This window comes from Miniopterus schreibersii (genome assembly GCF_964146895.1).
Source record: "Miniopterus schreibersii genome assembly, chromosome: 16".
NCBI lineage: Eukaryota > Metazoa > Chordata > Mammalia > Chiroptera > Miniopteridae > Miniopterus > Miniopterus schreibersii.
The window spans coordinates 44,676,158-44,699,177 of record NC_138116.1 but is presented as its reverse complement, the minus strand read 5'-3'; the positions used below and the strand labels follow the sequence as shown (position 1 = coordinate 44,699,177).

Sequence of the window (23,020 nt, the reverse complement as noted above, 5' to 3'; positions counted from 1 at the left end):
GGGGACGGGGTGGGAAAAGTGAGACCAATATCCCAGACATACAGGGATACCAGGTTGTAGCTCTTGTCAACAGATCCTTAAGGACGCTGAATGTCCTCCATGTCACCCTTGGAGTAGGTGGGGTAGAAGCTGAGAGGTGAGAAGACAGCTGAGATCCTAATGGCCCCTAAGGATTAGGGGCCGGCCCAAAGATCAGTGGGAGGTCATAACCCCTCCTCCCCGGGCCTCCCATAGTATCAGAAGGGGGAAATCTAGTCCCTTATGGCAGATGGGTGTAGGGAAGCCTTTGCCCGAGTGCTGGGAAGCCTTTGCCTGGGTGCTGGGGGGGAAGACCCAAAGAACCGCCTTTGGTTGGCAAGTACATCAGCTGAAGCACACACCCTCCCCAAAGAAACCAAACCCAGATTATAAATAATTTCATTATTTATTCTCTGTACAAAACTTCTCAACCTATGAAAATAAAGTTTGCAAACGTCGAAGTAACACTTGAGCCTCAGAGACCAGGAGGCTGATGCGCCCTGATCTACAAGCTCTTTCCGGAAGGGAAAGAGGGGCCCGGCGCAGGGCCCCCTTGCTGGCCAGGACAGCCGCGTTGCCCCCTCCGCTGAGTGGCGTGCACTCCCTACCTTCCCGGAAGAGGCACCTGGCGCCTGCGGAGCAGAGGTGACACACGGGGCAGGCTCCTGCAATCCCCCGATCTGCCACCAGAGGTCAGTACCATCCTGGCTTCAACTCGGCTGGTGGAGTCGGGGTGCAGGCGGAGGCGGCGGGATGGCGCCCCCGCGGGCCTCCCAGGTCAAGAGGCAAAAGCCCCCGAGGATCTCCCATTTGGCCCCCTCCCCCCCGCCGATACAGTGCAGTCCCTGCTTGAATCGTGGACACTGGTCTCTGGCGTTGCCTTTGGCATTTGAGGCTCCCGCCGGTGACACAGCCAAAGGGCGCCAAGGCGGTGAAACTGGGCACTGGGGCTGGACCAACGGCGGGGGTCTAGCTGGAGGTGACTGTGGTCCCGCCGCCCAGGCGCATGAGCATCTGCTGGCAGTCGTGCAGCAGCCGACGGTCACCGAGCTTCTCCAGCATGCGCTCGGCCTCGGCCAGCATGCCCACGCGCTGCCCCGGCACCGACAGGAAGCAGGGCGGCAGGCAGCAGGAGGCCAGCAGCAGGGCCTCGGCGTGCTCCCGCCGCGTGGGGCGCGGCTCCAGCTCTGCTGCACCTGCACACACGCACACCACGCATCAGGAGCACCCCCCTCACCCCCTCGGTCTCAGGCACGCTCTTGGAGCCTCTCCCCTCTCAGGGCCGGGCATGGAACAGACTCAGAGACACACGCGCACCGTCGCATATCCCACAAGTGAAAGTCGCCTCACTGGATTTCTCAGATAACTACCGCAAAGTACCCCCTCTGTCTCTGACAGTCACAGCCTATCTATCTGGGCTGCCCCACACCTGGGTGGAGAGGATGAGGCTGGATCAGTGCCCCACGTTCCCCTACAAGGGTCGTGCTCTTACCTCCTTTGCCACTGGAGCCTGCCCTTTTCCTCAGACTGCGGTCCAGGAGCTGCTGTGTCCGAGTGGGGCTGGCCCCTGCCATCAGCCGGGCTGTGGCCTCATGTAGGAACACCTGGGCAGGAGGGGGCCAGGTGAGTCAGCGTTGAGGCCAGGCACCCACTCTCTCCGCACACCAGCTGCTCACATCCCCACTGTGAGGTGAGGGGCCCGTGGACACTCACCCTCCGCATGGCAGGCTGGAAACTCTGCGCCAGTCGCCTCAGGCCACTAAGATCCCTCTGGAAGCCACGCAGCTCGAGGGCAGAGGCCTGGGCTCCATTGCCAGGGCCCTGCGAGGCCTGGGCTGGTGCAGTCGGCTGCTGCCTTAGCCACAGGCTAGTGCGTGCCACAAGGAGCAGGTCACATAGGAGCAACTGCATGGCCTGGGGGTGGTGGGCAGGGCAGGGGTCATGGGAGGGCTCCAGCTCTGGGAGGGGAAGGGTTAGGGCCTTCGGTGCCAGGGGCCGGCTCCGGGCTGCACTGCCGAGGCACTGCACCCACCTCGCACACATGCAATGCAACAGCAATGCACCTCGGGGCCGCCCGCCTCTCCAGGCCCCCACCCCACCACCTGCCATGGGAGCAGCCTCCAAGGAGGGCCCTGCCATACCACCCCTCCCCAGGGGGCAGGGGAACCTGAGGCTAAATGGGTAACCACTCTCCTCTGGGCCCAAGCCTTAGCCAAAAAGCAAAGCCAGCTGGGCGTCCAGTCCTGTGCTGTTAGGCTAACCCCCATAGTCTTCTGCAGCCCAGGCAGGGAACAACCAGGGAGTGAAAAGGCCATGACCCCCGCGGACCTACCAGGCCCCTGGCTCCACCCCTCACCTTGTCAATAGAGCTGCCAGCTGCAGTGGTAGCCAGGCTGTCCTGCAGGTACCCACTGGCCTTCTCACAGATGGCCAGGCTGGCCGGGCCAGACTCTGTCTTCCCGCGGCCCAGCAGGGCCCGGGCAGCCTTGAAGGAGTGCAGAGCTGCCCTGGGCAAAGGTCTCCTGTTGGGGCCAGGGCAGAGGAGCGATGGTCAGACCAAGCCACAGGCCCTCACTGAACTCTCCACTGCCCTGTTCCAGCTTCATGACAGAAAGGGTGGCGATCCCACCCGTACAGAACGAGGGGAAGGCAGGCTCTGGGAGACCTGGCCTGCACTCACTCTGACTTCTGCAGGGCCCGGGGCAGGTGCTCCACCAGTGGATACAGCCGCTCAGCCGCCTCTTCATCCCGCCGCAGCCAGTGCATCACCACAGCCATCAGCGAGGCCCACCACTTGGCCACCGGGTCTGTGCCTGCAGGGAGCAGGGGTGCAGACGGGAGCGCTCCCTCAACAGCCACACTGCACCTGAGGCTGCGCTGCTCTGGAGCAGGGGCTGAGCGGGCAGTCGCAGGGTAGGGGCCTGAGGCTCACCGGTGGTGGTGGCCATGCTGGAACTGACGGAGAAGTTGCAGGCTGGGGCCCCGGCAGCATCAGAACAGCTGCTCAGCAGCTGGAGGTACCCGAGGGCATCCGAGAATTCTCTGTGGCAGGAGACTGACTGTTAGGACAGGTGGCAGGGTTCCTGGGAGTCCCGGGAGGGCACTGGCCCTTCTCACCTTCCCACCAGAGCATAGCCTGCCTTCCTAGCTTCACAAAGTGGCACTATCTCCTTCTGCCAGGCTGGTGAGGAAACAGACCCAGAGAGGAGCGAGCTCTACCTGAGGTCACATGGTGAGTGGACAGCCAACTGTCTCTGGCCACCCCCACAAGTCCCTGGACATAGCCATTCCCAGACCCCACAGGGGAGGACTCTTGCCTCATGGGGGGCATGGGCACACTCACCTGTCCCCGTCAGCTGATGCAGGATTGGGGCTAGGCTGGGCTACACAATTCAGAGCTCGCTCCAAGAGATGTTCTCGGAATAGCTGAGTCACCTGGGCCAAGGGGTCCACTGTGGGGAGGAGTGGGGAGTGGGGTAACTTTCTATCTCCACATTCCCCTCTCCACACCAAGAGTTCTTTCCTGGGCACATAGGTGGGCTTGGCTCTGGGACGGATAAAAGTTGGTGAATAAATATCCTTGCCCTTGCCCTTAGATAGGCTAACTTACTTCTGCCAGTGTAGGTTAACACACCCTTATCAGCTCTGTCCCTCCCTTGTCCAACCTTCTCACTGCACAGGGGTGTTGCCCAGGATCACCTCCCAAATCAACCACCTGTCCCCAGATCCCTGTCTCCATCTGCTTCTGAAGAGAGACCAGCCCCCAAAGCAACAACAGATGGCCAGGCAACAGACCAGGGTGGCCAGGGACATGTAGAGATGCAGGGGGCAAGGATGGCAAGAGTGAGGGTGAGAAATGGGAACAGAGAACAAAGGATGGGGTGGTGGAGGGGCACAGGGGTGAGAGCGCACCTGCGTTCCCAGCCGAACTGTACAGGCTCTCTCTTGGGGGACTGCACAGGGCCCAGTCCCCATCCACGAAGAAACGGTGGCCCACAGGGTGGCAGAGCCACTGCACGGCAACAGGCACTGAGCCACTCTGTGACAGGCAGGCGTGGCGGGCACTACTCAGGAAGAAGCGCTGGGGAAGGGGAGGTGGACTGTCAGGGGCTCAGGCAGGGGCTCAGATCCAGACCCTGGCTGAGCCCCAGTTTGGCCCAGAGCCCACCTGTGACCATGTACCTCATCCTGTGCAGCACCCTCCCCAGGGAGCCACTGGTCAGAGCTGCAGAGACAAGCCCTCAGCCCCACCCCCACCAGCCAACACCACTCACTGTCAGAAAATGCAAGGCCCGAGGGAGACTAGTCTTGACTGTCAGTGCAGTAGCCACGTAGATCTCAGCCAGAGTGGCCACAGACACAGTGTCCCCCGCACATTCTGCCAGGTTCAGTGCACTCAGTGCCAGGTTGGCAGCAGTGAGGTGCCCACCTTTGTACTTCCCTGGAAGATGGAGAGGGCATGAAGCTGGGGTATGGTGCAAAGGTGGCAGGAACCCCTCAGGCCAGCTCCTTGCCCACCATACCAGTGGCGTGAAGCTGGTGCAGCTTGTGGTAGACGAGGGCTGCTTCTCGGGCACTAGTGCGGGCATCTGCCTGCAGAGCGCAGTCCCTCTGCAGACCCCCAGCCTGGCCTGCCAGCCAGCGGCCCACCCAGAGACGCTGCAGCAGGTGGCGGATGAGGTTCCAGAGCAGGCTACAGACCAGGTCCAGGTGGGAGGTAGGCAGGGGCCGACCCAGCGCTCGAAGGGCCAGCCACAGCTGCTGGGCGGCCTGGGCAAAGTCCCCCTGTGGATGATGGTTTTCTGGGTGAAGCAGGGTTAGAGCATCCTGAGCACATGATATCCCTCTAGCTCTGAAGATCCCTCTAACTTGGGCTCCCTGTTATGACCCCAGTGTCCCTTAGCAGCGTTGAGCTGGGCCTGCCAGGGCCAGTGGGAGACTAAGTGGTAGGAGACAAGAGTGGAAAGGACAGGGCAGATTCATGGTGCACCCAGAGAGCAGGGAAGAGTGGGTGCTGTCAGGTTTCTCCCTGTCCCCCACCCCCAGGGTCCACCCCTTACCCTGGCCAGGTCCAGGTCGGCCTGCTTACGGTGCCTCCAGAAGTGTACAGCGGGGCCTGAGTGGGGCCGAGTGACAGGCTCTCCATAGACGAAGAGAAATGCCAAGGAGACCAGCACCAGCAGCCCATTCGTCAGCCAGAGCAGTGGAGTTAGCAGCTTTGGTGCCCAGCCAGGGCCATCTAGGGGCAGACAGAAGGGCTGGGAAAATAACTCCCAAGAAATGCAGAGCCCAAGCCCACAGGCCTAGAGTCTACACCCCCAAGAGTCCCCCCTCCTACCTCTCTGCCAATATCCATGCTGGCCTGTCCTACCTCTGTCCTCAGTGCCCAGCATGTTGCGCCCAGAACCCTGGTGGATGCTGGTGGCATCTGAGGGACCAGGGAGATCCCAGCTGCCCAGAAGAGAGGCCAAAGGGTTGCAAGACAGACAGAGGAAGACGAGTGCGCACAGGGCCAGGCGGGAGCGGTCCAGCATGCCCCGACTGTGGGGGGATGGCAGCTGTTGTGGCTTCACCTGGTGGGGGAGGGCAGGGTGGTAAGGACAGAGCAGGGGTGGTCCAGAGAGCATGGCATGGGGAAGGAGGAGTCAGCACTCTTCCCACCCTTACTGCGGGACCCCACATGGCTCCAGGCATCAGGTTTTCTGTCTATAGAATGGGAGGTGGGATATGTTAGGGGCTTCTTCTTGATCCAGTCCTAGGGTTCAGAGCACATCGCTGGGAGACAGGAAGGGACCACACTGCAGGGCCCGACCTGGCTGTCCTCGAAGACTGGGTTGTCGGGCTCCGAGTCACTGCCACTGCCACCACTGCCACTATTCCTGCTGCCAAGGGACAAGGGGCTGCTCTGGGAGGGCGAGCCTGCGTCCGAAGGTGGTGGGCTCAGTGTGTCCACCACCTCAGGCTTTACGCTCTCCATGGGCACGTCGGAGTTTCCTCCACTGCCACAAGCTGACACCAGGTCCTTCAGAGATTCTATAGGCAGGAAAGCAGGGTTGGGGGTTAGGGCAAGAGATGTCACCCCACCCAAATCAACTTAGGGCCCTAGGGTAGGGGACTAGGAATTGGCCTAGCTTCTGAGGGCTAATTTAGGATAAAAGAAAAGCTAAGGGCTCTTGTAGAGTCAGAGCTTAAGGTGAGAGCAGGGGTGGGGCAGGGCAGAACGAGGGGCCATAGGAGGCCAGGACTCACTGCTTTTGTGGGCAGCAGTACGCAGACTCAAGTTCTCCTGCTTGAGTTTCTGGTTGCTCTGTTGTAGAAAGCGAATGTAGTCAATGGCCTTGCGCAAGACAGCAGATTTATTCAGCTGCAGGGGGTAGGAGGGAGACAGCACAGGTGGCCAGTCAGCCCTGGCAAGTGGGCACCTGAGCAAGGGGGAGTGAGGCTGCTTTGCGAGACAGCTGCCTCAGTACCTTTGCACTTGCTGTCCCTTCTACATAGAATGTTCCTCCCCTAAGTACATCCTTCCTCACAGGATGGGCATGAGGATTAATATGTAAAATGCATACAACAGTATCTAACTGCTATTATTACCATCTTCATGTCTCACTCCTGCACCTCCTTCGAGTCTTTGCTTTATGTCCTATCATTTTACAAGGCCTTTCCTGACCACCTGATTCACATTCACGACTCTCCCCTTCCCTCTTCCTGCTTTATTTGCTCCCATAGAACTTAAAGCCATCAGGTGTCCTCTGACCGTTACTTACCTTGTTTACTGTCATCCCCCAACCAGAACATTAGCTCCTCAACAGGAGGGATTTTGTCTATCTCTCTGCTCCCTTCTTTATCCCCCTGCTCAGAACAGCCCCTGGCCCACAGGGGCCTCCATAAAGTTTAGTTGAATAAGTAAAGCTGGCCAGGCCCAAGCAGACTGAAGCCAAGGCCCTGTCCAAGCCTAGTCTGAATCCTTCTCCTCCTTCCAGATGCCTCCTTCCCCGGAGTGGTCCTACTCTGTGCCTGTGCTCACACCTTCGCCTCAGTGCCCACCACCAGGTCCTTGAGCTCGATGATCTTGTCATTGATGGAGGAACGGTAGCGCTTCTCAATGGCATTGTGGGCTGTGCGCTTCTCTCCATGGCTTTGGGCCGAACCCAGAGCCTTGCCACTGGACACCAGCCGATTGATGGGCAGCTTGTCAGCATCCACTACCAGTGGCACTGTCGCCAGGATGGCTCCACCACTCACCAGGGTCTGCAGAGCCAGGCATGGGTTACCAGGCAGGCATGCATATGTGCAGACCCAATACCCTTCTGCCCTGCTCATGCCACCCACCTGCAAGGGCCCAGCCTGCACAGCCGTGCCAGGGGCCAGGGAGCCAATACCCGCTGCCTTCACAGGGGCTCCCATGTCTGTTTTCATGGTTGTCAGGAGCAGTGAGTCTGCCTTGATGAAGTGGGGCTGCAGCAGGACCTGGAGACAAGGCAGGTCTCAGCTATGACCTGTGTGTCTAGGCCAGGAGTTGCCAACTCCTCAACACCTGGCCAAACCTCCTTACCGGGACCTGCTGTATCTGCGAGGTCACAGTGGTTGTTCCAGGGGCCACTGAGGTGGTGGCTGTGGCTGTCAACAGTTGCTGGGGGGCTGCACTCTGAACCTGGGTGTGCAAGGAGATGGGCGGGACCCCTGGCGGGCCAGACAATGGCTGTGGGGTGCTCCCTGGAGGGGTCCCTGCAGAGATGAAGTCTGGGGCTGTGGGTACAAGCTGCCCTAACCCACGTTCAACCTGCCCTCAGGTCCCTATCACTGTGTGACCCTGGATGAATCATTCCCCCCATGGCCTGTTTCTTATCTTGGCATCCCCTGCCTGGGCCTGATGGGATACGCTAGCTCTCCAGCCAGGTATGTCTGGAAGGGCAGCGTTGATGTGACACCCCAAAGAGTGGGAGGCAGTGCTGATTAACCCAACACCACACAAGAGCTGCAGAGAGGAGCCGATTCCTAGAGTTGGTAAATACCTCTAAGAGGGCAGCAGACCCTCCTCCCTGTGCTCCTGCTGTCCCCTCTCCCCCTCTCCCCACAGGCCCCCTTACCTGTGAAAAAGCCTCCAAGAGAGCTAGGATAGCCCAACACAGGGGCAGGGTTGAGCTGCTGTGGGGCTGGGGCCGGAAAGCTCTGGGGCGGGAGGGCCCCTGGCAGAGGCTGTGGGTTGGGGGGCTGCAGGATGGTCAGTGGTACTGGCTCCTCCTTGATACCAGGCCCGGGGGAGAAGGCAGGCACTGGTGGGTATGTCTTCAATGTGGGTGCAGGCTGGGGGGGGGACAACAGTGGGGGTATTGCCTTGGGCCCCTCCAGAAAGCCTTCAAGTGGGGAGCTCATAGTGGCATGAGGTGGAGATAGGCTGCCCGGGGAACTGGCTTCTGGACTTGTGGGGTCTGTGCCCCCTGCTCCGCCCCCAGCATAGGGTGGGTCAAACAGGCCGGGAAAGTCACTGTCTTGGTTGTTGATGAGCTGAAGCATGTCTGGGGAAAGGAGAAAAGGCTGTGTGAGCAACAGTGGAGCAGGAGCTGGCCCTGTAAAGGGCATCACACATTTGCATGCCCCTTGTCCATGTGCAAGCAATACCACCCACATAGCCCGTGCTCCCTGACACACAGCCATTTCTTGGGCACCTGTGACATCAGGAAGCAATGCCTGGTGCTTCGCGTTATCAGAAAACCCTGCAACAACTGGATGGGTCAGTGCCACGCATGGCCAAGGCCCCACAGGGCCCATTAACTTGCCCCAAGCCTAGGCTTGGGCACAAGACTCTAGACTTCAGAACTGCCATCACCAACCCATTACTCCATGAAACAGATCGAGGCTTGGAGCAGAGTCAGCTGCATGTGTGTGCCAAGTATGTCTGCATGTTCTAGGCACAGCCCAAACACTGTCTGTACCCAAGCACATTCAGACATGGTCATTCAGGGATTCGGTTTCCCCTTGATAAAAGCAAATGCTGTCTATCCTGACTCCTTCTTGTAGAGCAGGCCACACTCTCCACATAGCTCTAGCCTGGCCACAGGCCCTCTCCCCCAGCTGGTGAGTAGCAGCCTGGCTGGGTCAGCCTGGGACCCTCTAACCCACTATGGGCAGCTACCCACTGGGTAAAAGTACCCTGCAGGACCCATGAGCACAACCCTGGGAGCCCCAAAAGCCCCCAAGATCCCTAGCCTGAGCTCTCCGTCCTGTCCACACTGACTTGAGGTGGGCCTGGGCCTGGGCCAACAGCCTCCTCTCACTGGGCCTCACCCCTCATCCATACAAAGATGAAACCCTTCAGCAAGGCTAAGAGCCTTTGCAGGCAGGCAGCTGGCACAGAGTGGGTACTCAACATTGCCCGACTCCTTCCTACTGACAGGTGCCCAGGCAGGAAAGTTACTGCAGGAGGGGACCTCTCTATGGCCTCCAACAAGACGGGGGTGGCCAGCTCAGCCTCCTGGGCCCTCAAACAGAAACATTTTGTGGGGCCCCCAGGTTTATGAGGGTCATAAAGTACTTTCACTTGCAGGATCTCCCATCCCTCACCCCAGTCCTCACAGAGCCTCTCTGATAGATAGGGAAACTGAAGTCCCAAAAGAAAACGGACTGAACCCAGGGCTGGGATCCAGGATTTAAACAGTCCAGGGCTCCCACCGTCCGTCCCGGGCGACAAAGACGCCTTCCCCCCGCCCCAAGCGGGGAGCGGAGGCTGGGGACAGCCGCCTTCTCACTGCAGACGCCGGCGGGGTGACGGGCTGAGGGGCGGCCCACACCCCTCCGGGAGCCGGGGCCGCACGCCGCCCTCGGGAGCCGCTGCTTCCTATTTGTGGGCTGGCAGCCGCCACTGGCACACGCCCCCGCCATGGGCCGGGGCGAGTGGCCCCGCCGCGGAGGTGGAGGCTCTGTAATGTAGGGGTGGGGGTCCTCCAAAAATACCTTCGAACGTGCAATCCATGGCTCCGCGGCCCGCCGCCCCTTCGGGGCGCCTCCGCGCTGACTGCGCCCGTCCCGCGGGCTCCCCGGCCTTTAAGGCGGCGGGACGCCCCGCCCCCCGGCCCCGCCCCGCGGCCGGGCATGGCGTGAGCGCGCGCGGCCAATCAGCGGCGCGCCCCCGCCGGGCTGGGGCCCCGCCCGGCCCCGCCCCGGCCCGACCGCCGCGCGGCTCGGGTTTCACCCCGCGACTCCGACGGCCGGGGTTACCTGCGGGCGCCGGCGCCCGCAAGGGTCACCCGCGGTCACCGTCCTCGGGCCCAGCCCCCGGCACCTCCGCTGCCAACTCTGCTAAGTGCCTAAGTGCGGCGGAGTGGGCACGGCCGGCGTGGCGCAGGGCCCCGGCTGGGATAACCAACACCCCCCAAGCTCTGTGTTGAAACCTCTGGCTCGCTGACACCCCGATCAGGTCTACACCGCTCGAAGCCTCTTTAATCCGCTAGAAAATGGGACAATCACATCTCCTTGGCATGAAAGCAAAGGAGAAATGGGTGGTGTGCTCAGTACCAAAGGGCGCTTAAAGCCCAGGGTGTGGGGACCTCCCGTCCTGGGTCAGTAGCAGCATGGGGCCCCCACCCCCATGCCATGAACACATGATAACAGGTCACTACCAAGAAACTGAGGCCCAGTGAGGAAGGGAAACCCCTATCCCAAACACACATCCAAATACTTGGGTCTCCTGACTCCCCTCACAGATGTCCCTTTACAGAGGGACCTGGGTCTGGGATGGTGTGCATGTGTGAGGTCAGTGAAGTCCTCCCTGCCCCCCCAAAGTCTCATAGCCCCCCAGTGGTCCAGGGAAAGCCTGACTCATTCACTGTAGAGTCCTGGGAGGCCAAGAGGCGAACTAACCCTTAGGACAGGTGAGGAAGGCAGCATGTCAGCCCCAGGGTGACAGGCTCTGGGGTTTTTTTGAGGGGGTGCCTAGGTCTATCTCCCCTTCTGTGTGAGGTCATAGTTCAACACACATGGATGAACAGAGCCTGGCCTGCAGCACAGGTACCAGTGCAGGCTTTTGTGACCAAGCAGACTACCAGCAGGGCCTGATCCAGCCTCCAACCACAGCACCAGCCCAGCCCTTCTCCTGCTGCCAGGCTCCTGCCAACCTGGAGGGGGCCAGGTCCTGGGCAGGCAGGCATGGTGACTGAGCAGATGGTGCTGGGGATGGAGCCCTCCTGGCCCCAGTGTTTCTCCCTCCCCAGGAGCCCAAATGAGGAAATCCGACCTCATCTTCACATATACCCAGTTCCCCCTTTTCCAAGTCCTTCCATGGCCTTGTAGGTGTTGCCAAGGATAAAATAATTCTTCTCTAGCACCTCCACCTCCTTCTCTCCTCTGCCTGTGGGTGCTCACACTCACTCAGCTCAAAAACACACAACCAAAGAGGCCCTCGCCTCACTGGGTGGCTGGAGGCAGAGCTCAGGCCCAAGTCCAGGCTAGTTTCCAAAGCAGACCCCACCGCTCCACTTTCCTTACTGTGTCCCGTTTCTGAAGCCCTCGCCTTCCTGCCCCACCCTTCTCTCCTCTCCAGCACGTTTCCTTGCCTCTTGCTGTTCTGTTTCTTACATCTTGGCGCTCTGCCTCCATCCCATCCAGACTGTAGAGGAGCTGGGAGGAAGAGGGCAGTCACTCAGTGATCCTCTGAGGACAGCAGGAGTCAGCAAAGTCTCTGAGAGAAGCGCTGGCCTTGGGGCAGAGGACACGGTCTAGGCCAGGATGCAGCAAGAAGAGGTACCCAGTGGCATGTGGAGAGGCCAGCTGTCCCCTGAACTCATGGCCGGACCAGCCCCCATCTCACTCTTCCCTGGAGCTAGATCTGCTGACCAATCTCTGCAGAAGCTGGGTGCTGAGGCTGTCTCGGGGGTGGAAGCTTGAGAGCCAGCCCCATAGTCCCCCACCGCACCCCACCCCAGATACAACCAAGGGGGCAAGCCCTCTGAGCCTCCTCCCCGGGTCTCCAGAGGGGGTATTCTAGGAGAGCAAGTGTATGAAGCACCCACCACTCAGCAAGGTCCCAACAAACTTAGTCCCTCTGCAGCAACTGAATGGTCTAGAACTAGAAAGTCAGGTGGTGAGCTGCCTGATGCTTGGAATGGTCAAATTGGAAATCATATCCATTTGATGGACACTGTTTTATGGAGAGTTAACAGGGCCGTGAGGGCGAGGCAGGAGAGGCACCCAGGGTACCCAGGAGGGAGGAACTCCTCTCCTGCCTCACCTGGTCCCCCCTTTTGGGACAGCAGGCCCAAAAAGGCTGGCTATGGCTCCCAAACTGTGGACCATCCTTGAGCCTGCTGAGCATGGGCCTCCAGCACTAAGGCAGACTCAGAAGGCACATGTGGCTCCTGTGTGCACTTTCTGAACCTAGGAGAAGAGAAGAGGCACAGGCTCTGGGCCTCAGTAGGCCCATCTTCCCCCCACCCGCCCATTTTTCACCTTCTTTGCCTCCTCCCCCAGCCTAGGTGCCTCCTTTTTCCTCTCCTTCCTCCTCTATGCCCTGATTCTATCAGGGCCCAACAGGAAACCTGAAACCCCCCTCCCTCTCTCCCTGGCCCTACCTTCAAACCTCCCTCTGAAGGCAGATGTGGGTCAGCCTTTTATTCTCTGGCCTGTTTCTTCTGAGGCACAATGGGAATCCCGGGAGAGCCCCGTCCCATAAACTTTCAGGAGCCCAGCTATGACCATCACCAAAACTTACAGCCCATCCAACCTGCATGAGGCCTTGAATCCCAAACTCTGCTTGCATGCCTCCTGGGACAGGGAGCTCGCCACCTACATGACATGGCCTGATTCGTTAAGCCCCGATCTACTTTTCTGATAATAACTACTACCTTTCCCTAAGTGTCTACTGTGTGTCAGACCTGTGCCAGGCACTGAAGATACAGGGACAGAGCACAAAGACCTTCCCTCATGGAGCTAATGTTCCTGTGAGGGAGACCAACGGTTTGCGAATACATGGAGAAATATGGGTGCGAGTGGTGATGAGCACATAAAGAACCTGAGGCAGGGTAGAGAGTGAGAGGGGCCACTGCACATGACGTAGTCAGGGCAGATTTCTGTAAGGAAGTGACACCTGCGTAAAGACCTGAGTGAAATGAGTGGGCCAGCAGGGAGGGAAAATGTCCTGGGCAGAAGAAAGAGCCAGTACAAATACCCTAAGGTGGGTGCAAGCTCGATGTGATATGGAGACAATAGGAGGCCTATGTAGCTGTAGTGGGGGTGAGGGGTGGAGGTCAGGGAGGCAGCCAAGGAGCTGGGATTCCAATTCAAGTCTGTCTGTCACCTGAGCCAAGGATACCAATTCTCCAGGGTATGGGCAGGAAAGGGATCTGCAAACTGTCCTGTGCAGTGCAGGTCACAAAGGTGGCACAATTGCAAAGGACACTAAACAGTATGAAGCAGCGGCACCACACAGAGACCAGGAGACGGCTTGTGGGACAGGCGGCCCACTTTTGCCTGCTTGATGGAGGGTACAGGCTGAGGGTGGGGCGCTCACCCAATACTCCAGGGAGCTGGGGCTGCCCTTGGCCTGCGATCCATCCCTGCTGCTCCCACCAGCACCACCTTGATCACTGGAGGACTCAGGTCAGCAGGTTCACATGTCCTCAGCTGACCATGTAAGCAATAGGTGCACAGGCTGCCCTTTGTGCGCTCAGGGCTGCCTCAGGGGTGCGAGTGTGTGCCGGCTTTTCCTGGAATGGAATGGAATGGAATGGAATGGAATGGAATGGAATGGAATGGAATGGAATGGAATGGAATGGAATGGAATGGAATGGAATGGGCCCTACAGAAGACAAGGAAACTAAGAGGGCAGCCATGTGCCCAAGGTTCCATCACTGCCAAGTGGAGAATCTGGGACTCAGATCCAGGTCCACCAACCCCAGAACCCACACCTGTCAGCCCTGGCCTGCCAGGAGCCCCACCTCCTGCCTGGTTCTGCCCGACTTGCTGTCACTTGTCTCAGGTTGGGAAGGAAGCACAAAGATCTTTAAGGCTCAGCTTGGCCGCTGTCTCCTCTCAAAGCCCTCCCTAGCCGCCATGGGAGGCCGGGCTTCAGCTGGCCTCTCCGGGCAGAGCCAAGGCCTGAACCAACTCTGTGACCCTAGCAGCACTCAGCACAGGCTGAGCAAAGAGAGGAGCAGAGTCAAGGGTTGTATAGCCTGCCAGCCACCACCCTACTGCTGCTCTCCGGCCATCTGGGTCCCACTGCTTCAGTTCTCACCGAGCCTTGCTCTCCCTGTATGTTTTCTGCGCGCATCATGCTATTTAATTTCATGCTACCATCCATTTGCCCAGAAAATTCCATCAGGAATGCCCTTCTCACTAACCTTTGTCCACCTGGCAACCTCCTATTCCTGGCTCCAAAACTTGCTCTGATGTCACCTTCTCAGGTCCTTCCCTCATCAGTGCCGCTCCATACACAGCTCCCAAAAACACAAATCAAGGGACCCTGATACATGATGCTGATCAGCACCAATTCAGACATCTTGTCCTAGGTGTGGGCTCGGGGCACATACTTATGATGGCAGCTGAAAAACAACCCGTGGGCCTGATGCAGTGGCAGTTTTGGGGGCTAGTCCTCTACTGTTGAGCAACTGTTCCCAGTATGAATGGTACTACTGTGCATGTCTTTATATAAGTTATTTGTATTTCTCCCTTTTGGGTTGTTTGCCTGCAGCCTGTTTTACACATGAAGTAGGTGTGGTTTGTGCTGTTTTCGAGCTGCCAGGCCCTTCTCTCTGGAAAAGATACACCCCTTTACAACCTCCCCTGCAATGTGCCCCATTTCCTCATAGCAACACCAGCACTGGGTTTTATTGTTTGCATTTACTTTTGGCTGGTTTAGTCCCGAGAGCTGTGTGATTCAGGTGCTATCATTTGCATTTCCAACACCTGGCGGTATTCTGGCCTGGAGACATTCAGTGCGGGGAGCCATCCTCTGTGGCCAGAGATGCAACAACACTATGATTCCCAGCAGGTTCTTCTGCCTGGGAAGCAACCCCTGCTGGGCCTGGCTCCCCTGTTGCTTCTCACGGGTCTCTAGCTCCTTCAGCCCCCCTCCACCACCACTGGGCCTGGACCAATGAGGCTGGGTGGCAGGGAGACTGTGGTGAGTCAAGTGTCTTGAGGCCCCTTTGTCCACAGCCACACAACAGGGGCTGCATTCATATACCTCTGGACCCCCAGCCTTTCAGTGGCAGGGAGAATGGGGACCTTGGAGCCCTGGGAAGGGCAGGCCTGAGGTGTGACTAGGAAGGGCAGGCTCACTGGAGATAGCTGGGGTGTCAGTTGGGAGGTGGGGGGCTTGAGCAGGGTTCCAGGTCAGAGTGGGCCTCTCCAAGCCACAAACTCTCCCAGGTGGGATGGATCCCCAGCCTGTCCACCTCTCACCAAACCCCAAACCCAGGCAGGGCTCACAAGCCTGGAACCAAACTCAAGGACTCCCCCTTCCCAGGATTGCCCCCCCCCCCCCCCGTGGGGCCATGTGAGACACAGGTCTCACATGTGCGCAGTCCCAATAAGTTCCCAGGGTCAAAGGGCACATCCACAGGGCCTATGGCTGGCAGAAGACAAGGCCAGAGACACTTCCTCTGGCCAACACAACCATTCCCACCTGGGCTGTACCTGCAGTGGGGAAAAGTCCAGATCCAAGGCCTCTGCCTGGCGGTGACCCTGCCTGGGGCTGACAGGTCACTCAGGATGTTTATGTCCAGCGAGGTGACCACTGAGCAGGAGGTAAATCCCAGCCACCTGTCTATTGGACCCACTCTTAGCATGCTTCTCTCTGTCCCCCAACCCTTGTCCCCTCAGAGGCATCAGGGCTCAGGGGCAGAAAATCTCACAGCCTCTACCTCCTGCTTTCCAGGGGAGGCCCCTAAAGTTCAGAGAGGACAGGGTACTCTCCCTGGAAAAAACAGCCCTCCACTTTCTGCTGCCCTAGGCTGGGCAGGCCAGGGGAACATGTCTGCTAGGGAAGATCTCTCTCGGGCTGTATCCCTGAGGGGCTCTGGACATAGGCACAGGGGGAGGGGCACGATGCCAGAGCAGAGGAGGATGGGGAGTGCCTGAGTGGTAGGCTCTGGGTGAACAGGAAATGTCGCAGGAGGACAGGTCTGGCACGCCTCACAGGTCCTGAGTGCCATGCTGAAATGGGTAACTTTGTCTTGGGGGTACTGGGGAGCCATGGGTGGTTTGGGAAATGGGGAGTTATGTGCCTGGAACTGAGAGCTGGGCAGTAGGCAGTCTCAAGCTGTGTTTTCTAAAGAAGGCCTGTGCTTAGAGGCACCACGGAGAGAAGTGGGCACAAGAGATGGTGGGGAGAGGTGCCAGATGGCAGTGTGGCCCCCAATGTGTCCTCACCACCAGGGCTGTCCTGGATCCAGAAAACAACCAGACACACATGGGCTGGAACCTTGAAGGCAAGGCTTCCTGTGTTTGGTTTAGGCACCCTGGGAGGGACCCCAGGGCTGAGAGAGCTCGAGAAAGCACTGCCAGGAAGGGGGTGGAGGGAGGCGAGATCCAGGAAGGCTGCACTAGCTTGTCAGACCCCAGGTATGACATGCAAAGAGTGAACACGGAGGTATTCAGGAAGTGGTGAGAACGAGCTGCGCCACCAAAGGCTTTGGGCAAACCAGAGCCTCTGGGTGACCCCTCAGCCAGGGCCAGCCCCTGTGGTCAATGTGGAGGTCAGCCCAAAACTCTGTCCCCACTGGCCTCTGCTGCACTTAGAAGCATGTGCAAGACCATCAGCGGGGAGATGAAGCCGCCCTAGGTTTAACAAGAACCCCAGACACAATGCAACAGGACCACTCTCGCGTTCCCTCTGCCCACAGCCGCTAGACACCCGAAGCACAGAGCAAGAAAGGAGGCACTGGGAAGAGAAGGGGCAAAGCCAGGGCAGGGCCTGAGCCCACAACACACAGGACCCTGCAGCTCTGCCCAAGGCCAGTCACATGACAGAGGGCTTGGCAGGCAGGGTGGGGCTCAAGGAGTGTGGCTGGCTTCCCGGTGCCAGACCTGTCTCATGACTCCAAGGCCACTCTGGGCTGGGAGAGGGAGGTGGCCTTGTGGCCTCTGGCCCCTCTATGGTCCACTCTCAGGCCCTGCAGCGCCCCACATGGAGCAGCCTCCTGGGTTCCCTGCTCTATTGCTCACCCCCCCACCCACCCCTAACCCTACTCTTAGGAGTCCTGAGGTTAAGAGCTAAGAGTGTGGGCGCTGGAGCCCAGAGACTGGGTCTGAATCCTGGCTCTGCCATGTTCTGGCTGTATGAACATAGGCAAATCATTTAACCTCTCTGTGCCTCAAGTCACTCATCTGTAAGAAGATCCTAAGTCTACCGGCATGGAGTTGTCAGGAGGACTCAATGGTCAGCACAGTGCCTGGCAGACAGTAAGTGTTCGTTCCCTATTTGTCTTGTGGTCCTCCCCACCAGCTGCCAGAGGGAACTGATGACAAGTAACCCAAGCACTGCAACAGCCTGTTCCAAACCCCTTCCCAAGACTCCCCACTGCTTACTCCATCTGGTCTACTCCAATCCTGGCACCTGAGGCAGGCATCCCTGCACTGCCTGGTCCACCTCCCTTGGGCCCTGCCCTTCACACCCTCAAGTTACCTCTCTCTTAGACTTTTATCAAACCTGCCCAGCTCTGAACGCAGGTTTAAAGCGGCCCAGCCTCCGACCAGCAATTATTCTCCTGGAGCCTCAGCCTATCTATGGAACTAAATGAGAATGCCTCCAGGCAAATACGGGCCGTGCGGTGTCCACTGCAGCGCAGTTTATGAGAACAAAACAAGCCAGATGTCCATCAACCAGGGACAGGTGAATAAGCCAGGGACCCTAATTGTTGTCTGGCTGTTGGCATGGAACAAAGCAGGTTACAAGGGACTCTACTCTGATTTATAAAAGTGTAGACTAGCAGTTGCCTGAGGCAGGGGCGGACTGGGGAGCAGCTGTAAACAGGCACAAGTGACCTTACTGGGGGATGAAAGTGATCTTCCACCAACTGGTGATGCTCACTCAATCTGACAAATTTACTGGAACTCACTGACCCGTACACTTACAATGCATAAATCTTATGACAGGTAAATTATAACTCAATAAAGTTTTTAAAAGGGGGATCAAGAGTGTGTAGTCATTCTGAAAAAATATGTACAGGAACCAGGAAATGATCCCCCACATAATTAACAGAGCTTACCTTGGGGGGTGGGTTTAAGGAAGGTCTGATTTCTTCCTTTTGTTCACCTGTGCCTTCTAACTCTCCTACAGTGCAAACAGATTAGTTGTGTAACTGGGGAAAAGAGCAGAGAAGTCTGCATACAAGACAAGACATCCTCTGCTGCCGTGGGCAAACCTCATGTCCAACCTGTGAGTGTCCTGCCCAGGCTGTGGCCAGCAGCGGTGGCACCATGACAGTGTGGTGGCCAGGGGACAGAGTGGGGAGGCGGGGCAGGTCTGCAGCCTGGAGGGCAGGGCTGGAAGGCTCCAGGTCTCTCTGAGGCTGCCTCTTCTTTTTTCCACCGGCCCCTGCCAGAAATTGGGGCCTTAGTCCTAAAAGCTGCCCATGAGTTTCTGCACTGCAGGGCCAGCAACTGGAAGCGGGTCATCAGTTTTTCCCTTTCCATGAGCTCAGGCAAGCCAGGCATGGTTCTGGGACTGAATTCACCCCAGAGAGAGGCTCAGTTGTTCCCTTTTTCTCAGAGTAGAGCTGGGGCCGAGTCTTACCTCTAATTGCCCCCACTCCCAATGGCTGTCCAATGCTGGCCTTTGGGTCCTGGGGTTAGGGTTAGGAGAATGTTTCTATAAATGAGTCAACAAGAAAGGTATGTGACAGACCTTGTACCGAGATATACCTACTCTGATTTGAAGGGAGCACTGGAATCCAGAGGGGAAACTGAGGATCAGGGTGTGAGAGAGCTTGTGCAGGGTGGCAAAGTAAGTAAGTAGTGTCCAGATTCAAGTCCTCACCCAGAGCCCAGGTCTGCACCGCTTGGTCAAAGTGCCTTCCAGGCTCCACCCATTGAGCCCAGTACTTGTGCAACGGTTATTCGAGTCAGGCTTGGATCTCCCCAGGACCTGAGGTTTGGGATTCAGAACACAGTGATTGGGGGGGTCTCTCCTCTCCACCTTGCCCTAGCCTGGCCTCGGGGAAAGCAAGCCAGCTGGGCTAATCTCTAAGGCTGACGTAGGTGCAACTGTTCTGTGAATCCCAGGCAAAACAGGCTCCACGGACATGTCCATCCAGGTTGTGGGAAATTTGAGTCCTGAGCTCTTGGCCTGTTTCCCTACCAACCAACTGCAACATAGCCAGGATTGCTGAACCTGCAAGCAACCAAGGAGGGCAATTTGCTGGAGCTTCAGTTTGCCCCCCTACAAAGTGAAGCAACAGCCTCCTCACCCGTACCTATTACACGGCAGTACCCAAACCCCTTCTTTTTTAAATTAGCGCGTGATGCTTTAAAAGATGTAAATAATCCAGAGTAGAGCCACTGTCCCTCCCTGGCCGACAGGACAAGGCCCAGTGATCCTCTGGCCTACCTTCTCAACCTCACCTCGTGCATTCCTTCAACTCCTCAACGCAAGGCCTTTGCCCTGGCCGTGCTGTCTGCCAGGAAAAAACATCCCTCTCAACTGGTCCCAGAGGTGACCCTCAGGTCCCGGCTCAAAAGTCTTTCCCCGTCGCTGTGTCCAAAGCAGCCCCACCCCTGCTCCACCGCAAGGTGCAACTAAATTACCACTGTCCATCTGCCAGTTTCCTTGGGGATTTTTGCGCTCTGAAGAAGGGGCGGTAGCCCAGGTCCCTGAACCCCCCGCGTCTAGGACGGGGCCGTGAATCCCACAGACGCGGGTGACGCGGCCCTTCCATGAGGAAAGCCGGGCCCGCGGGGAGGGGCCGCGCACGCGCACGCCCACCAGCGCGGCGCTGAACTCGGGGCAGCAGGGAATGACCGGGAGTAACCCCGCGCTGACGTCACGGGGGAGCAGGGGCGGGGCGTCGCCCTTCTGGCCCCGGCGCGCTCGCGGCAGCCGCGAAGGGGCTGAGAACGACCGGCGCGCACGTGGCCCGGCCGCGAACCCCGGGCCCGGAGCGGCGCCGGGAGGCTGCGCGCGGACTGATCCCGGAGCGCGGATCCCAGAGATGCGGGGAGCCCCCCGCGCCCCGCCTGGGAGACAAAGGCGGGGCGTCGCCCGGCCCTGACGCACCTTCGATGTCGGTCAGCAGCGCCGCGTCCAGCTCGCACGGCTCGGCCAGCGCCTGCTCCAAGGCCGCCTCGCTGAAGGGCGGCTCGTCCATGGCGCAGCCGCCACCTCCGCTCGGCCCGGCTCGCACGGACTTCGGCGACGAGCACTGCGCCCGCCGCCCGCCGCTCGCGTCCCGCCCTGGGGTCCCGCCCCGGCCCCCGCGGAAAGTTCCTGGGAAACTGGGTTCTCCGGCCGCCGCTCGGCGAGGTCGGGCGGGGCGGGGCGGGGCCTCCCGCGTAGCCCCGCCCCCCCGGCGGGAGCGGGCACCCAGCTCGGGGCCTGCCCAGGAGCCACCCTCCGCCCGCGCCCCTCCAGCCCCCGCTTTTCGCTGGTCCCGCGCAGAGCTGCCTCTGGGCGGCTGCTGGGGAGCTCGGGCCGGCCAAGTCCCCCCGCGCCCCAGTTTCTACAGCACCAAGCAAAGGGGCCGGGAAGCCCGGGGCTGGCCCGGCTCCGAAGTCTCTGGACTCGGGGAGGATGGGGTGTCCCGACAAATTCACCTCCCAGATTTCGCTCTTTCGAACAAGACAGGCACGTGCAACTTAGCTCTTGCTGTGTGGCCGCAGGCCGGCTACATCGCCACTCTGTGCCTTGGCTGCCTCCTGACGCCCCTGCACAGGTTGGTCGGGATGTTAGTGATGACGTGAGGGGCTGGGCCCGTGAGACCAGCCTGCTCCTCAGTCTCCTCAGGTCAGCTGGGCCTCCTGAGGCGGGGTGGCCCGAGGGGAGACTGGAAGAAGCTGAAAACTTCAGTCCTGACTTCATCTGCTTTCCTCCCAGATCCAGCTGTGGGATGGCAGAAGGGCTTGGGGGCCAGCTGGCCCAGTCCAGGCCCTTAAGGTGGGCTGACCTCAGTACCGAGAAGGACAGGAAGACCCAGAGAGTTCTAAGGATCCAACTTACCCAAAGTCACACAGCTACTCAGGCACAGCAACAGCTTGGGCCCCAGGGCTATCTGGCTCCAAACTTGGTGCTTGTCCCTGGGAGCAGCCAGGATGGGGCCATGAGAAAGAGGCAGACTGTGCATTAAACCTGAGCCAGGTTGCTCCGGATAACAGGCTGGGGCAGGGTCCCAGAAGGCAGCTTGGCTGGGGAGAGGGCTGGAGACAACCCTAGGCCCTGTGGATTGGAAAAGAGCTAAATGGCAGGGGAGGGATTCCAATGAAGTGGATTGAAATAAACCAGAACAGGTATCTGAAAATGAAAAAACAGTGAGCTCCCTGTCCCTGGAGGTATGCAAGCAGAGAAAGGTACCCTTGGTGGAGGGCAGCCAAGGAGACTTATGAGAGTTCTGGAACCCCAGTCCCTCTTTGCCCCTGACCTCAGTGAGTCATGTCATCCCAAATACTGTCTTGCTCAGATTCTAGATTTAGCCTGTCTGGCCACATCCTCTGATGGAGTAAAATTAGTGGCATACTTTAGAAGGGGGTGCCCCCGGCCAAGAGAGGCCTTGAAGACCCAAGTTCGTGAGGCTCAGCCTGGATACCCAGCTCTCTTTGTTCCCCTTCCGGAGGTGGCTACTGTGGAAAATTACCCAGAATGGGTGGCCAGGAGCCACGGGGGACTCCAAGCCACACCTCCCCTCCTGAAGTGGCCCTGCCCAGGAACCCACCCAGCGCCTGGCCCTCCAAGAGGCTTTTGCCATCTGGTGACTTCCCTGAAAATTCTAGCAGCCCTTCCCAGGGAGAGGAATGGGGAGAGGAAGGGCTGCCGAGTGAGCCTAAAGACCACTTTCTTCAAAGTCAGGAAGCTAGTGGTTTTTCACTTACTTACTTTGTGACCTGGAACCACTTCATCTTTCTGGGTCTCAGCTAAAATGAGAATAATCCCTCCTACAGTCACTCTGCAGAGGCAGGTAGGGTGTGTTGTAGTCACTATCACAACAGACCTGCCTCACTGTTCTTTAAATGAGTTTACCACATATGTAAAGAGCACAGCTCGATAAATATGCATGCCCTAACTGCAAGAGTTAGGGGAAAGAGGGTAAGGCAAGGTCAACAGACCTGAAGCCAGACAAGAAACACCAGCTGAAACTGAAGCCTGGCGGAAGACTCTTTGCATATGTGGCATATTCAGGGGGTGGGCAGGGAAATGTTAAATCTTTGCCACCAAAAATACAAAACTTCACTCCACAGCCGGAGGTTACCAGGGCAGTCCTCAAGGTGAAAGCCAGGGCTGGGAGCTGCTGTTCTTGGGGGAAGCATGCTTCCCTTTGAGGTAGCTCCTCCCCTTCAAAGTTCCTGAGACCCCCCCAAGCAAGCGCCCCAGGCCCTTCTTGTCTGGGAAAGCTGAGCTCATACAAGTAATGGGTACCAGGGCACTGAGTGGCACAAGCCATAGTGGTGGACCCCTGTCCTGGCGTGCCTCAAAGGGCTACCACTGTCTGCAGTGGCTACAGTCACTGAGTGCTTACCCATATTAACCCACTCAGTCCTCCCAGCAGTCATAGGAGGGCTGGGCTGTTATCCTTCCCAACTTCACAGCCCTGTTGCCCTTGAGCATGTCAGAGTCTGACTTGTCACCCAGTAGGCTGGGGCAGGGCAGCCACTGGAGACCCAGGGGGAGTTGGGGCACAGAGCCAGACAAGCCTCGCCCGGAAGGCCCTGGCACAGCCAATGGGCTCCCTGCCCGGAGTGGGGTGACATGGCGTCAGCAAGAAACTCCTAGGAGCCAGGCCCTGGGTCATGTGCCTTTCTTCTATTCCACCTGGGGGTTGGGGAGGGGCCATGGTGCTGGCTCGCAGGGTCTGGGGCCAGT

At 58.7% G+C, this 23,020-nt stretch overlaps 1 protein-coding gene across 13 annotated transcripts; it reads right to left on the bottom strand.

Annotated features, from left to right (window-relative positions):
• Window positions 1–407: 407 nt before the first annotated feature.
• Window positions 408–20,461, bottom strand: SREBF1 (sterol regulatory element binding transcription factor 1). Of its 13 annotated transcripts, none has more exons than XM_081162936.1 (19): window positions 20,228–20,461; window positions 8,106–8,534; window positions 7,571–7,743; window positions 7,348–7,485; window positions 7,045–7,266; window positions 6,268–6,382; window positions 5,831–6,051; window positions 5,390–5,591; window positions 5,079–5,257; window positions 4,542–4,803; window positions 4,293–4,459; window positions 3,931–4,099; window positions 3,362–3,470; window positions 2,951–3,060; window positions 2,699–2,831; window positions 2,375–2,540; window positions 1,732–1,932; window positions 1,511–1,622; window positions 408–1,214 (listed from the first exon to the last, which is right to left on the bottom strand). In XM_081162936.1, the coding sequence occupies exons 1-19, from the start codon at window positions 20,316–20,318 to the stop codon at window positions 988–990; spliced, it is 3,426 nt and encodes a 1,141-aa protein (XP_081019062.1). In that variant the 5' UTR covers window positions 20,319–20,461; the 3' UTR covers window positions 408–987. The 13 variants fall into 13 exon arrangements, with proteins under 13 accessions (XP_081019062.1, XP_081019061.1, XP_081019064.1 ...); XM_081162935.1 differs by having other exon boundaries at window positions 5,357–5,591; window positions 7,063–7,266; window positions 20,228–20,404; XM_081162938.1 differs by having other exon boundaries at window positions 7,063–7,266; window positions 20,228–20,404.
• Window positions 20,462–23,020: the final 2,559 nt, after the last annotated feature.